Here is a 12816-nt window from a genome sequence, read left to right as displayed (position 1 = left end):
ACGAGCACATTTAAGCAATACCAACTTCCTCCTGAGAGTGAAAAACAGGAAATATGAGCTCAAAAAGAATAGCAGCAGAGATCAGCCACAGGTAACTAAAGTCTCCCTCTCGCTCTGTCTCACCTGGGACCCTTACCCCAATACCCCCACACCCTCCAACCACCACCACCACCACCCTTCCCTACACGCCCCCACCTCAACCCCCATATATCAATTTCCTTTAGATGTTCCCCCTCACACAATTGAAGTAACTAGATTCTTTCCTTTGGCTGGTCAGCGGAGATATGAAGCACAACACACAATGGGCTATTCATTAAGGTAGCAAGACACACACACACACACACACACACACACGTCTCAGCCCCACTCATCCTCACCCGACCAGCACAGCAGCAGCATCATCCAGCTCTTAAAGCCCACACATACATATTTACCGACCATATCTTTCCATAACATACATGCATGCTAGTGTAGGTATGCACACAACACACACACACACACATACACATAATCTCACAAAGGCACTCAGAAGCACATGCAAACACATTCACATACCCACATATAGCACACACATGCTCACACAACATCCCACCTCACTCCCCAGCTGCAGTGAAAGCCCGTCCAAGTTCTTGCCAATTCCTCACACACACACACACATACATACACACACACACACTCCTACCCCTCCTCCCCAACCAGTAACTCAGAGAAAGACAAGACGAACAAAAAAGCATAGGAACTTTGGTGATATGAGCACAAAGGCAGGATTCACAGACATTCAAGAGGGGGACCTATTTAAATGTAACACAGCTGCATGAATTTATTTAGAAAGATGGACATAGAGAAAAGAAAAGGAAGTTTCATGGAAGGCTGAATTATTTTTATTACCCATTTGAGGTTTCCTTGACATTTTAATTGGGGATGTAACTGATATTTATCACTATAGAAAAGAATCTATAAATTATGGAGGCTCAGTTACTCACAGTAATTGCCTTTCATTTTGGATTACAGAAGGCTACTTTTAAAGAGGGTTAAAACCCCTGCAGTGATCCTGAGCAAGACTCTGAATCCCTACCAGATCCTGTTGGGCTATTCCATGGCTGACCCTGACCTTTGACCTCCCTGTGGGGTAGGAAAATAAATGGGAATCAATCACTATCACGTTATTACTGGAATTATTACAGAGAAACTCAAGCTTGAATGCTGCTTTTATCTCAAACTGCAAGACATAGTTGATTACATTTGTAATAACTGCAATAACAGCAGCCCAGCGGATCCTTCTGCAAGGTTGACTGATCCACTTCAACAAGAAAACACTGACACACCTGCTGCGTCCTGCACAGGTGCATTCAGGGAGGGAGGGAGGGAGAGGAGGAGTGAACAACAGAAGGGAGGTAGAGTACGTCTGTGAGTGTGGAAGGAAAAAAAAGAAACAGAGAGGTAAGTTTCCAATGATAGTGACTTGGGATGGTGTGTGACACCATCACATATGTTGAGATTTTTATTTACATCTCTACTCACACTTATGTCACCCACACATCAGTTGACTAAATTCCTGCTTCTTGTGAGTCAGCAGGAAATACAACGTGACTATGTCTGTTTAAAACAGACAAAATGGATGATACTCTCATCTTGGATGAAAAGAAACTGGTTTAGACATTAACTTAAAGTATCACTCCAACCACATGATTAGATATGATGTGTATGTGTTCCTCAGAAAACATGCACCAAGAGCTATTTAAGCATGCAAGATTTCATCATATTGATTTGGCTGTAAAATGAGTCTGGATTATATTTTTATGTTAAATACATAACAACTGTCTGAATGATAGTAATTCCTCTGTCCCAGTGTCCCCCACAATCCTATTGTTTTGTAAAATTATTACAAATTCATACATTTGTAGTTTATTTGTATACGTTCACTACTTATTAGTATAGTTGCGTCACCTGGCATGAGATGGTCAGTTCAGTGCCTGGTTTTCACCAGTAAACAACTGAGTTCACACAGGTTTGAGTTTAAGGTTGTTTTTTTTTTTTTTACAATTTTTAAGTTTTAGTTGGTTTGTCTTGGAGTCTGTTTGCCCTCTAAAGCATCGTGTTCTTAAATGAGTCTCTAGTAGTTGGCCCAGAGATCAGATTTGGGTCCTGATCTATATCAACAACAGACTACATGATTTTTAGCTGGACTGTAGAGTGGATGATGGTGTTTGTGTGAGGTGATTGTGGCCCTGGGCTGATGTGGATGGGGCCCCCTGGCTTCATGGTGACAGTAACGGTCACCCTGTGTGCTCTGTGTGTGTGTGTACGTCCATGTGTTCTTCACAACAAACTACATCATCCGTGTCACATGACAGAACAAGTTTGTATCATGTTGTTCTCTTGTCACTGTGTCGCCTGTCTTCTTTTTCTTTGTTTATGTTGCTGCAAAGTAGTTCAGTCAAAACTTCAGTGCAGCAAAGTATTTAATTTGAAACAAAAGCTGTTTTAATTGTGAGCCTCAACAGTTACATGCGCTGTACAGTAGTGAACAGTGAAATCAAATCACTATTTAGTGAGAATCAAATGAGATCAACTATTTTATGAGTTTTCTATATTTATTGGGTTTTTATATTGCTTTTAAACATAAATAAACTGTGATTATGGTTTCACATCAGTCACATAACATCCCAAAGTAATATTACTAAAAGCAACCTTATCTCTATCAAAATTTAGTCATGCCAAGAATCTAAAAATGCTAACTGCTGTTCACTGGAAGTATAATTTATACAATAAATCATTGACTCATTTTGTTTAATCTACCAAAAGGTCTGAAGCCTAAAGTCTCATTTCACTGAGATGACTTTAAGGGTTTGCAAAGTTTAGTCATTTAAGATACAGGAAAGTTGCTTTTAATGTAAGTTTTTATGCTTTGAAAATAAATGTATAGCTACTTAAATGTAATTTAATTGTAATTATTTGAGCACAACTGTACAAATGATAATAAATAGTCTACTTTCAAGGCTTTTAAAACGGAGTAAAAGTTAGTTTCCATGTATTGAAGATGAACGTTGTGTTCTTCAGGGCCTCAGTCAAAATTCAATCATTCGAATTCAAATTGATTTGAACAGTAATATGTTTAAAATGTAATGAATAGGCCTCATAGAAACATGACTGACTGAAATAAACAAACACAGGCATTCATAATATTTTGGCACATTATAAATTCACAAGCAGTTTTTATTTTGTTTGGATTATATAAAACATTTTGTTATCAGTATTTGTAGCTCTGGAATATTATAATAAATGTTTTGTTTTTCTAAACGGTTCATCTATCTCTACTTAATTTCATTTCTCTCATTTTGAATAAAGTTTGTTTAGTCAGACCATCCATCATCACTCTGAAGGCAGCAGTTTTCAAGGAGAATGAGAAAATAATAAACAAGATTACATTAACAGATACTTTCACCGACGGTTTTGAACAAAATACATGACACTCAGACCAAAGTATATTTTTGAAGCACTTTGTTACACGCAGTGCCAGAAATTTGCATCGCTGCCGTGACAGGAAATACGTCTAATTGTCTAATTTGCCTAATTTCTAGCATAGCGTGACCATAGAAACATGTTACATTAGTTGACATTTTTTGGTCTCACATAAACGTCATCAGCTCATGTAATGTAACTTTGTTAGGCCTGTTCATTTCCCCTCAGTTTCTCCCCACCTTCATCACTTGTGCAAGAACATTTGCCAAAACGAACACTCACGTCAAACCGAGGCCGGGCCACAAATCCTCAGCTTCACGGCAGAGCAAGACGAAATCCCCGCAGTGGCTCCCTGACAGTCCCCGATATAAAAGCTCCAGGAGCCGGACTCTCCCTCCACAGCTCCCCGGCCCTGAGTCGCCGCGGTCCTGAAGCATTTTTTACTTTATGAGACGCGGACAAAGAGTGGCGATAGAAAGGAAGACACAAGCCTTTTCCTTCTTTTCTTTTCTTTTTTCATATGCACAGAACTGCTTTTTGTTCCCTTTTTTTTCATTTAAGGGGGAAGGGGGTGATCGTTTTGATCACATGATTACAATTCACCTGAGATAAAACAAAGGGCGCAAAGACAGGAGGGGAGAGGAGGAATGAAAGAGGGAGAGGGGGAAAGAATCAGACAGAGAGATGCACTCATGGTTAGGATTCCCTTATCACAGTTCACGGATAGTGGGGAAAAAAAGTGGTGATTTTTGGATTGGGGGCCAGTGTGTCGCATGGCGGGGATACAGGGGGTCATTGTTGTGAAGAACAGCGCTTGTGTTTGTATCCGTGGCGTCCCTCGTCTCTGATTTCTGCATTTTCTACCAAGACTGTTTGGTTTTAAACGCGCTCTGTGGCTCTCATTAAACTCACACAGGGTCATGAAGAGGCGCTCTGTCGGCTGCCGCACAATCTCTTCAGGGCCTTTGAATTTAGTTTACACCTGCGCTGTGGTAGTGAATATAAAAATGGATACGCCACTAAAAATATGACTCAGTCTTCAGTGGTGTATGAGTGTACTGTTTGCTCTCACTATTGAAATATTATACCCGCGTTTATTTTATTGTGATTTCGGGTATGTGTTAATTTTACACCTTAAATGTTTATTTCAGCCTTAAAAAGAGGATAAACGTGTTTTTATAAATGCTCAGTCATTAGATCATTTGTCTATTTTATAGTTTTTAGGGGCATTAAAGTTCGTATAAAGCACCGCTGGCTGCTGCTTATTCGAGTCCCAATCCAACATCATGGAGCGTGTTTAGTGAATTTGAGCCTCTGTCTGTCTGCCAGACGCAGTTTGTCTCAAGAAGTGACCAGATCTCTGATAAGAGTTTTTTTTCTCTTTAAATTTGTGGATCTGTCATCTGAAAACTGTGTTGCATATATGTGTTATTATACACGTTAGAACATTTTTCTAAGCTGATACAACATCAGTCAAATTGAAAGTTTTGTTCATGTAACATCACTTGTCCATAAAACTCCTGACGCAGCGCACTTTATTTAATTTTGCAGTTAATTTTAAAATGCAGGAATTTATAGTGATGTTTTGGGTTAATACAGTTTTATTTTCAGCAGACCTACTATCTGATGCTTCACTAGCCTGTACTGTACATGAGATGGACGTCTTGGTTTCTGAAATAATATCACCCAGACAAGGCCTGTATAATTTCTTATGTGTGAAGAGATACACGTCCATATGTAAAATCATCAGAGCGGGGTGTGTATGTACAAAATGAAAATATTTGTAGGCTGTAGCTCTTTGCGTAAAGTTTTATGCTCATATTTACGCACGCGCTCTGTATTCATCCCCAGACTCATTTAAGACAAATACATTTTTTGAAACGTCATGACTTGCGTTATCTAAGTTTAAGAATAAGATAATCGAGAGAGAGAGAGAGAGAGAGAGAGAGAGAGAGAGAGAGAGAGAGAGAGAGAGAGAGAGAGAGAGAGAGAGAGAGAGACTAACCAACCAATCAGAGATCTCCGAGCTTGCATCCGTCCAAGACTTGTCCTCCCCAGTATTTTTTTTTTCTCTCAGCCTCATACAAGGAGCTCTTTAAGCCCGGGTACCGACACACAGAGCAGGCATTCATACTCGGGCAGCGCGAGCGAGGGGGCTGGGGAGCGAGCGTCACTTTGGAAACTCGGGAACTCACGGATTCTCGTGCTGAACCGGCGACCTCCTTTTCTCATTACTGAAGTAAGACGCTTAGCATTTCCAACTCTTTCCTCCATGCTGCTGGTGGCCGCTCTGACTCTGCGATTTGATTATTTCTTCTCGTCGGAATCATAGAGAAGAAGAGCTCAGAATTAGAGATGTAATCCTGCCTCTGATATTTGTTAACATTGTCCCTGATAATTATTGACAGCTTTTTGGGGATTCGTGAGCTATGATGATGGTTTTATAACTATTGGTCCGAAAAGACTGATTTGTTCATCCTGAAACTTTAATACTGTAATCTTTGGGACATTTCAACCAACTGAAAATAGCGCTGCTACTAAAAGTCATTTCAGCAGTAAAACAGATAAATATGCTAGTCTTAATAACGTTTTTGATACTTTGGGATAAAGGTGATCATCACAAACATAATAATCCATGTCATAGTAAATCTTGTAATGACAGTCCTGTGCAACAAGTGCTCTAGTTTTAATGCTAATGTTTGATTTCAGAGATTTCATTTTCATGTTGATCGTCATTGGTTTGGTCTTTTAATTCACCTTAACACTGATTTTAAAGTTTTGTGTTCAGTTAATTAAGGAGGCAGTAAAGCTTTTTCATAAAAAGAAAAGGAAACTGATCAAAAAGCTTATTGGGAGTTTTTGGAAATTGCAAGAGACTATGACACAACTATTTAAAAACTGATATTAAAGTAGCTTTAACCTTGGGAATTTGGTGCAGAAAGATACAAAGTATCGCCTGAAACTGTTTCTGATTTTTTTTTTGACATGTTCGCATATTTGGTTTAATTGCATCTTGATGCTGTTGGGTTATAATGTCCTGGTATTTACAGTTATTTTGGGCCGTGTGGATCCCATAAATACGAGCTAATTGAAAATCTAATTGGGAAAAAAACCCACAAAACAGAAAACACTAACAAACAAGCAAATTGAGGCCAACTCATTGGCAAGTCAAGCGTCGATAATGAGTTCACATAACCGAAATTCATTAAGCACAGTAAATGTGCTTAAAAATGTGAATCAATAACAAGCATGATTTGATGGGTGTGTCAGAAAAAGTTTATATATTATCAGAAAATGCATCAAATGACATTTGCTGCTCCAGTCTGATGGGAATGATCTGTGCTGAGTTCATTATTCGCTTGTTTGTTCCTGATTTGAGGCGCAATCTGCCAAAGAAACAACATACTTAAGGCTATAATCAATGTGGTCAGTGACGAAAGGGAATTTTTACATCTCAATCAAGTGATTCTCGATCATTTTTTTCATATGAGTGACATTATGAACAAGCAGCACGTAGTGCAGTAACAGGCGACACGTGCGCAATGAGGCATTTGGTGCTTTACGCGTGATGTTTACGTATTGTGTCTCTTCAGCAGGGACGCTTTAGATGACACCATGTAAAGTGGCCTTGCAGACCAGGTGGTAGGCGAATATCATTATTAATGCGCTTCGAACAGATGGTGAAGCTCTACATGCCTCTCTGCTGGGAATGGATCAGACGTTAATTAAAGCTGGTTTTTCGAAACACGTCAAACTTTTGATAAGAGCCACAAGACAAATAGCCTGTAATTTAACTCTGCCATCAGCTGACAAAGCCAAATGGAATTTTAAAAAAGTATACTGACATCTATGGGTCATCAGCAAATGGCCAACACATACATCGGCTGTATAAGTACACATTGATAGACTAGCCTATATTAGAGATGAATATACAGGCTATTACATTATAAAGGAAAGTATATTCATTCATAGCCTACATGCTTATTCGGCATCCTTATTTTAAATATTAGGTTAACGACAGAAAGTTGGGGAATTTTATGCTCAAATAACCTGAGTGTTTGTGTGGGTTGAAATGCTCCACTTCACCATGAAAACACAGACTGTCAAAATGACAACTTGTTTCATAATGTCACTAGACGTGGGCGAGTTGTCTAATTTTGCTGCAATATGATAGCCTGAAGAAGAAAACAAACCAGCGGACTGTGTGTTGCTGGTTCACAGGAAGTTCGCATATTTAGCACGTAAAGTTCGGGGCAGGGTGTTGATTTAATGGACAAAACAAGGACACATTTTGCTCCCACCGACAGACCTGCCCCCGCTTAACAACCAGACTGTGTCAATTCACACACGCGTACCGACACGCACGCACACGAGGTTTATATTTCCAGCGCCTGGCCATGTTTATCCAAGAGCTGCAGAGTATAAATCCAAGGTCTGTGCTACTGCGGCCTCATATCAACCCAACACTTTCTCTCCGGGGAGCTTGGAATAACTGCAAAACCTTTAACGGTAGCTTGTTTGGAGGGCGAGCCCCGGACCTGCAGAGAGACACTGCTTTATACAGGAGCTGGACCATGCACATAAACTTTAGAGTTACTTATCACTTAAAAGTGACTGGACTTGCAGACCAATGCCCACTCCGAGGATTAAAAAACTACAGTGGTTCCACTTTGCATTTTAACACCAGAAGCGCCAATCAGACTCTTTTTGTTTCTCATACAGATTTGAACAAATAGAGGGTCATTTTATGTATATGTCTCCAAAACTCGTGTCATTAAAAGGAATCAGGCTCTCATCATACTTGTGTTGCTGCTAATAGTGGAGACAATATGTGAAAATGGCTGGAGAGGGCCCACAAAAGTTCCATTAGTAGTGTTTCATTGAAAAAAAAATTGAAGTTAAGATTTTTGTACAAAACTGGAAGTTTCAAATGCACAAAATCAGTAGGAAATGATTTTGAAGCTCTGGTAGCACTCAAGTCCGATTCCCTCTTGTAATGTGGTCATCACATATCTGACAATTATTAACACTATATCACCAAATTATAGCATTTCTTCCCTAGAAATACAGTCAATAGTCGTACAGGTGTTTGTAGAGTATTTGTAGCCCATGGAAGGTGAACTGACGCTCCTCATCCCTCTGCTGTTTCAGGTCCGTGCTGTGGGATTTCAATCGCGGGACAAACGGAGGAGAGAGAGAAGGGGAAGTCAGGAGGGAAGTGAGACCGGGTGAGTTTGGCGCAGAGAGTTGTGCATTAGCAGGTAAACTGGGGTCCAAGGTGCGCACTGAGCCGCCTATGATACCAACAACACGGATGGAAAGAACTTTAATGTGGAACCCTCACAGAGTTTTGCAACGGAGGCTGAGAGTAGAGACAGACTGGCAGTTTATATTATAACTTAACCGAGGCCAGAGGGACAGATCAGACAGCAGTCAGCCGACACTCCGTACATCACTGTAGGGACAAACAGGAACAGGGACCCGGCAGGTAGGCTACAGTTTATAGGAATAGATCTTGCATCCACTGCGCACCTGGGGGGCCTCTGCGTGTAGGAAGATGTCCAGAGAGGAGCAGAGCTTATCGGAGGTTGAGCTCAGTCCCGGGGTGTCGGACGACAGCCGCTCTCTATCACCGGGTCACTCCTCCGGTGCGCCTGGCGGGGGGGACTCGCCTCTCCACGGGCAGCAACAGCTGGCGGGTCTGGACGATGCGGCGGCCGGCTCCTCCATCAAATCCGATGATGAGGACGAGCGCTTCCCCGCAGGCATCCGTGAGGCGGTGAGCCAGGTGCTCAACTGCTACGACTGGACCCTCGTGCCCATGCCCGTGCGCGTGAACAGCGGAAACAAGAACAAGCCGCACGTGAAGAGGCCCATGAACGCCTTCATGGTGTGGGCGCAGGCGGCGCGGAGGAAACTGGCCGACCAACACCCGCACCTGCACAACGCGGAGCTCAGCAAGACCCTGGGGAAGCTGTGGAGGTGAGGAGGCCACTTCATGTTCAGTGATGATAGTCCACCTTCTGTTAAATGACTGACTGTAATGTTGTGATGATGCTCACACTCACAGTAGTCGTGAGATGTGATAGCAGGGGTGTTGATGGATTTTTAGAGCATTTAGGGGACAGTCCTTGGGTCTTAAGATGCTCTGTCAAGAGACAAAATGTTTAAAAATCAGAAAAAAATATCTATCTCTTGTAATTTTACATTATTTATCAAATTGGCACCTTACATAAAAATATGTAAGGTAATATATAATAGGGTCAGTTTATTTTTAGGGTGTGGGTTTGGGGAAATAGCTTGGAATTAGTATAGGAAAGGCTCAGGTCATGTTCAGGCCTGAGAGTTTCAAGAATAAATACAACTAGGTAAAACAATCCTGTTGCTGTTCTGAATATAATTAACAAAAACGAGTTTTCTAAGGTTTGAATCAACTTCATCAGCTGATATATTGGCATCTACATAGGCCCACATAGGATGCAGAAGATGTTGAGTACTTAAATGGATTTTACAGATGTAACTGTTAACTACAGGTTGACATGCAGACCTCACCTCTGTTTATCATTTTAGATTCATAATATTGATATTTATGTAACAACCTTCTGCATTTCTTCCAGACCATTTGGTTTAAGTACATAGTTTGTATTTTCTTATGAACAAGGACGAAATTGTGTTCATGAGAAAACGCATTTCCTTATGAGCTGATCTGCAGCGATATGTTTTCTATAAAATGTATATGCTGTGAATTAGTTGTCAGGAGGCATATTGGCTGCCTGCATTTGGTCAAAGCTCACCAGCAGAGAAGCATTTGTATCTGTTTATCTGCTGTGAGTGAACCATGGTCACATGTTCCTGAATCCAGACAAATTCCATACACTGTTTAATTACTGGCCATAAATGGAGTAAATAGCTCCTGAGGGAATAAGAGGTTGTTTTGCTATTCAGCTCACAGATTTTCAGCATAAAAGTATTGCAAAAATGTTTCTTTATTTCAAAGAATTTAATATATTAAATTACCTTTCTACCACTTCCACTTAACTGAATACATTTGTTTTGAAATTGCTAATATTCTTGGGTCAGCCAGAGTAAAGTGAGTTTTTATGATAGATAATATTTTACTATCTGATTGAATGGTTGAGCATTGGACAAGTTGTTAGCTCTCATACAGAACACTCACTATTGTCTGACAAGGTCAGAAAGGTTAAATTCATTAACCTTATAAAGACAGAACATTAATCAGATGAAGACTTGACCTTGGGCTCTGGCTTGATTGGTTAATTGGCCTGAAACAAGATGAGCTTGGAGGCTGAGGAAGGTCGGGAGTTTCTCATGCCATTCCTGCCAGCAGTAGTAATAAGGAGCTCAGTTTCATGTTTGCAGACAGGATGCATCTTTGGCTTGTATTATTTCATTACTGTCCAGCAGTAAAAGGCCCCTGGCAGGCATCACATTAGATGCAGCTGTGCAGATGTTGAGAATTAAGCTACCTGGAAAGTCAAAATAAATATTGACATTCTGCATAATTATTAATATGTAGTGAGAATGGTCATTGAACTCTTCCAGAATATTGAGCCTTTCATAAGTTTTTTTCACTAGTATTAATGTTACTGTTAATGCATACACACATTTTTTGCATTATCATGTAGAATATATATTGCAGCATAAAACCAACAGTGTGGTCTTATTCTGACTGAGTGTTGAGATTTCTTCATACCTCAAATAAACCTGTCTACCAACTTATTTTCCTATCATCCAAGGCTTCTTAGTGAGGGCGACAAGCGACCCTTCATTGAGGAGGCAGAAAGGTTGAGGAAGCAGCATAAGAAGGACTATCCTGACTACAAATACCAGCCACGACGCCGCAAGAACGGAAAGCATGGTTCCGGGTCAGGAAGTGAGGCCGACGGCCATTCGGAGGGTGAGGTCAGCCAAAGCCAATCCCTCTACAAAGGCCTCCACCTAGATGTGGCCCACAGTGGGGGGGGCAGGTCCCCTCTGGCAGATGGGCACCACCCTCATGCTGCAGGTGGGCTGCAGGCTTCGTCCCACCATCCCAATGATACTGTGTTAATTAATCTGGATAGATGTGAACAGAGTGACACACAGATAGATAAATGTTTGTTAGTGTACAAAGAAAAAGAGTCGTAACTACATGTTCTCTTGCATTTCTACAGGTCAGAGCCACAGTCCTCCCACACCTCCAACCACTCCCAAGACCGAGCCTCAGTCCGGGAAGGCAGGGGATGGAAAGAGGGAGGGGCCTGGGAATGGGGGTTCCCGTGGTACAATGGGAGCAGAGGGAAGTTCAGGTGCTCCAGGATCTGGGAAGCCTCACATCGACTTTGGTAATGTGGACATTGGTGAGATGAGCCACGAAGTGATGGCCAACATGGAGCCTTTTGATGTCAACGAGTTTGACCAGTACCTTCCTCCCAACGGGCACCCGGGGGTCGGGCAGAGTGTTGGGGCAGGAGTAGCTGTAACAGCTTCTCCAGCCTCTCCATACACCTACGGCATCTCCTCAGCTCTGGCAGCGGCCAGTGGACACTCAGCAGCCTGGCTCTCCAAGCAGCAGCAGCCGCAGCAACATCACAGCTCCCCTCTGGGCTCGGACCCCTCCAAGGCCCCAATCAAGAGCGAGGCCGGAGGTGCAGGTAGTCACTTTGCAGAGGCAGCCTCAGCAGGTTCCCATGTCACCTACGCCCCCCTCAGCCTTCCTCACTACAGTTCTGCCTTTCCCTCACTGGCTACCAGGGCTCAGTTTGCTGAATACGCTGACCACCAGGCTTCAGGGTCATACTACGCTCATTCGAGCCAGGCCTCAGGGTTGTACTCTGCCTTTTCTTATATGGGGCCCTCCCAGAGGCCCCTGTACACTGCCATCACTGACCCAGCCAGTGTACCACAGTCTCACAGCCCCACACACTGGGAACAGCCCGTCTACACAACACTGTCGCGGCCATGACAGACAACTAGACCAGAGGGCACTGGTGCAGGTTCAGACCCAGGGAGCAGCAGCAGCAGCAACAACAGTGTTGGTGGTATCAGTGGTGAAAGTGGTCTGGGCCGGGGGGAGTGGGCAGGTGCTGGGGCAGGCGGCTGGGGAGGCAGGAGGGAAGAAACCCTGTTCTGTTCTTTCCCAGATGCAGAAATGCTGTCACAGCCCAAGGATGAGTTTGGAGTGTGGTGCTTTTGAAGCATGGTTGATTATTTGGGGCACACAGTGTAGTAGTCAGAGAATGTATTACTTTGGTGGTGTAAAGGCAAAAAACAGCCACCCGCCACCGCAGAGTTCCAGGTTAGATTCACAGCAGCAAAGCCTCTGATGCTCCAGACAACACAATTGGTGGTTCG

At 42.4% G+C, this 12816-nt stretch overlaps 1 protein-coding gene across 2 annotated transcripts; it reads left to right on the top strand.

Annotated features, from left to right (window-relative positions):
• Window positions 1-5619: 5619 nt before the first annotated feature.
• Window positions 5620-12519, top strand: sox10 (SRY-box transcription factor 10). 2 transcript variants are annotated; one of them, XM_042394014.1, is made up of 4 exons: window positions 5620-5701; window positions 8614-9444; window positions 11220-11488; window positions 11637-12519. In XM_042394014.1, the coding sequence occupies exons 2-4, from the start codon at window positions 9020-9022 to the stop codon at window positions 12425-12427; spliced, it is 1485 nt and encodes a 494-aa protein (XP_042249948.1). In that variant the 5' UTR covers window positions 5620-5701; window positions 8614-9019; the 3' UTR covers window positions 12428-12519. The 2 variants fall into 2 exon arrangements, with proteins under 2 accessions (XP_042249948.1, XP_042249949.1); XM_042394015.1 differs by lacking the exon at window positions 5620-5701 and having other exon boundaries at window positions 8448-9444.
• Window positions 12520-12816: the final 297 nt, after the last annotated feature.

The sequence above is a fragment of the Thunnus maccoyii genome, chromosome 18 (genome assembly GCF_910596095.1).
Source record: "Thunnus maccoyii chromosome 18, fThuMac1.1, whole genome shotgun sequence".
In the NCBI taxonomy this organism is placed as follows: domain Eukaryota; kingdom Metazoa; phylum Chordata; class Actinopteri; order Scombriformes; family Scombridae; genus Thunnus; species Thunnus maccoyii.
This window is presented reverse-complemented; position numbering and strand designations above follow the sequence as displayed.

Bases quoted from the DNA above. Each gene is read 5' to 3' on its own strand.
- sox10 (XM_042394014.1), top strand. From the start codon at position 9,020: ATGTCCAGAGAGGAGCAGAGCTTATCGGAGGTTGAGCTCAGTCCCGGG. The intron at 9,445-11,219 runs GTGAGGAGGCCA...CTATCATCCAAG, and splicing joins ACCCTGGGGAAGCTGTGGAG to GCTTCTTAGTGAGGGCGACA. The intron at 11,489-11,636 runs GTGGGCTGCAGG...GCATTTCTACAG, and splicing joins GCACCACCCTCATGCTGCAG to GTCAGAGCCACAGTCCTCCC.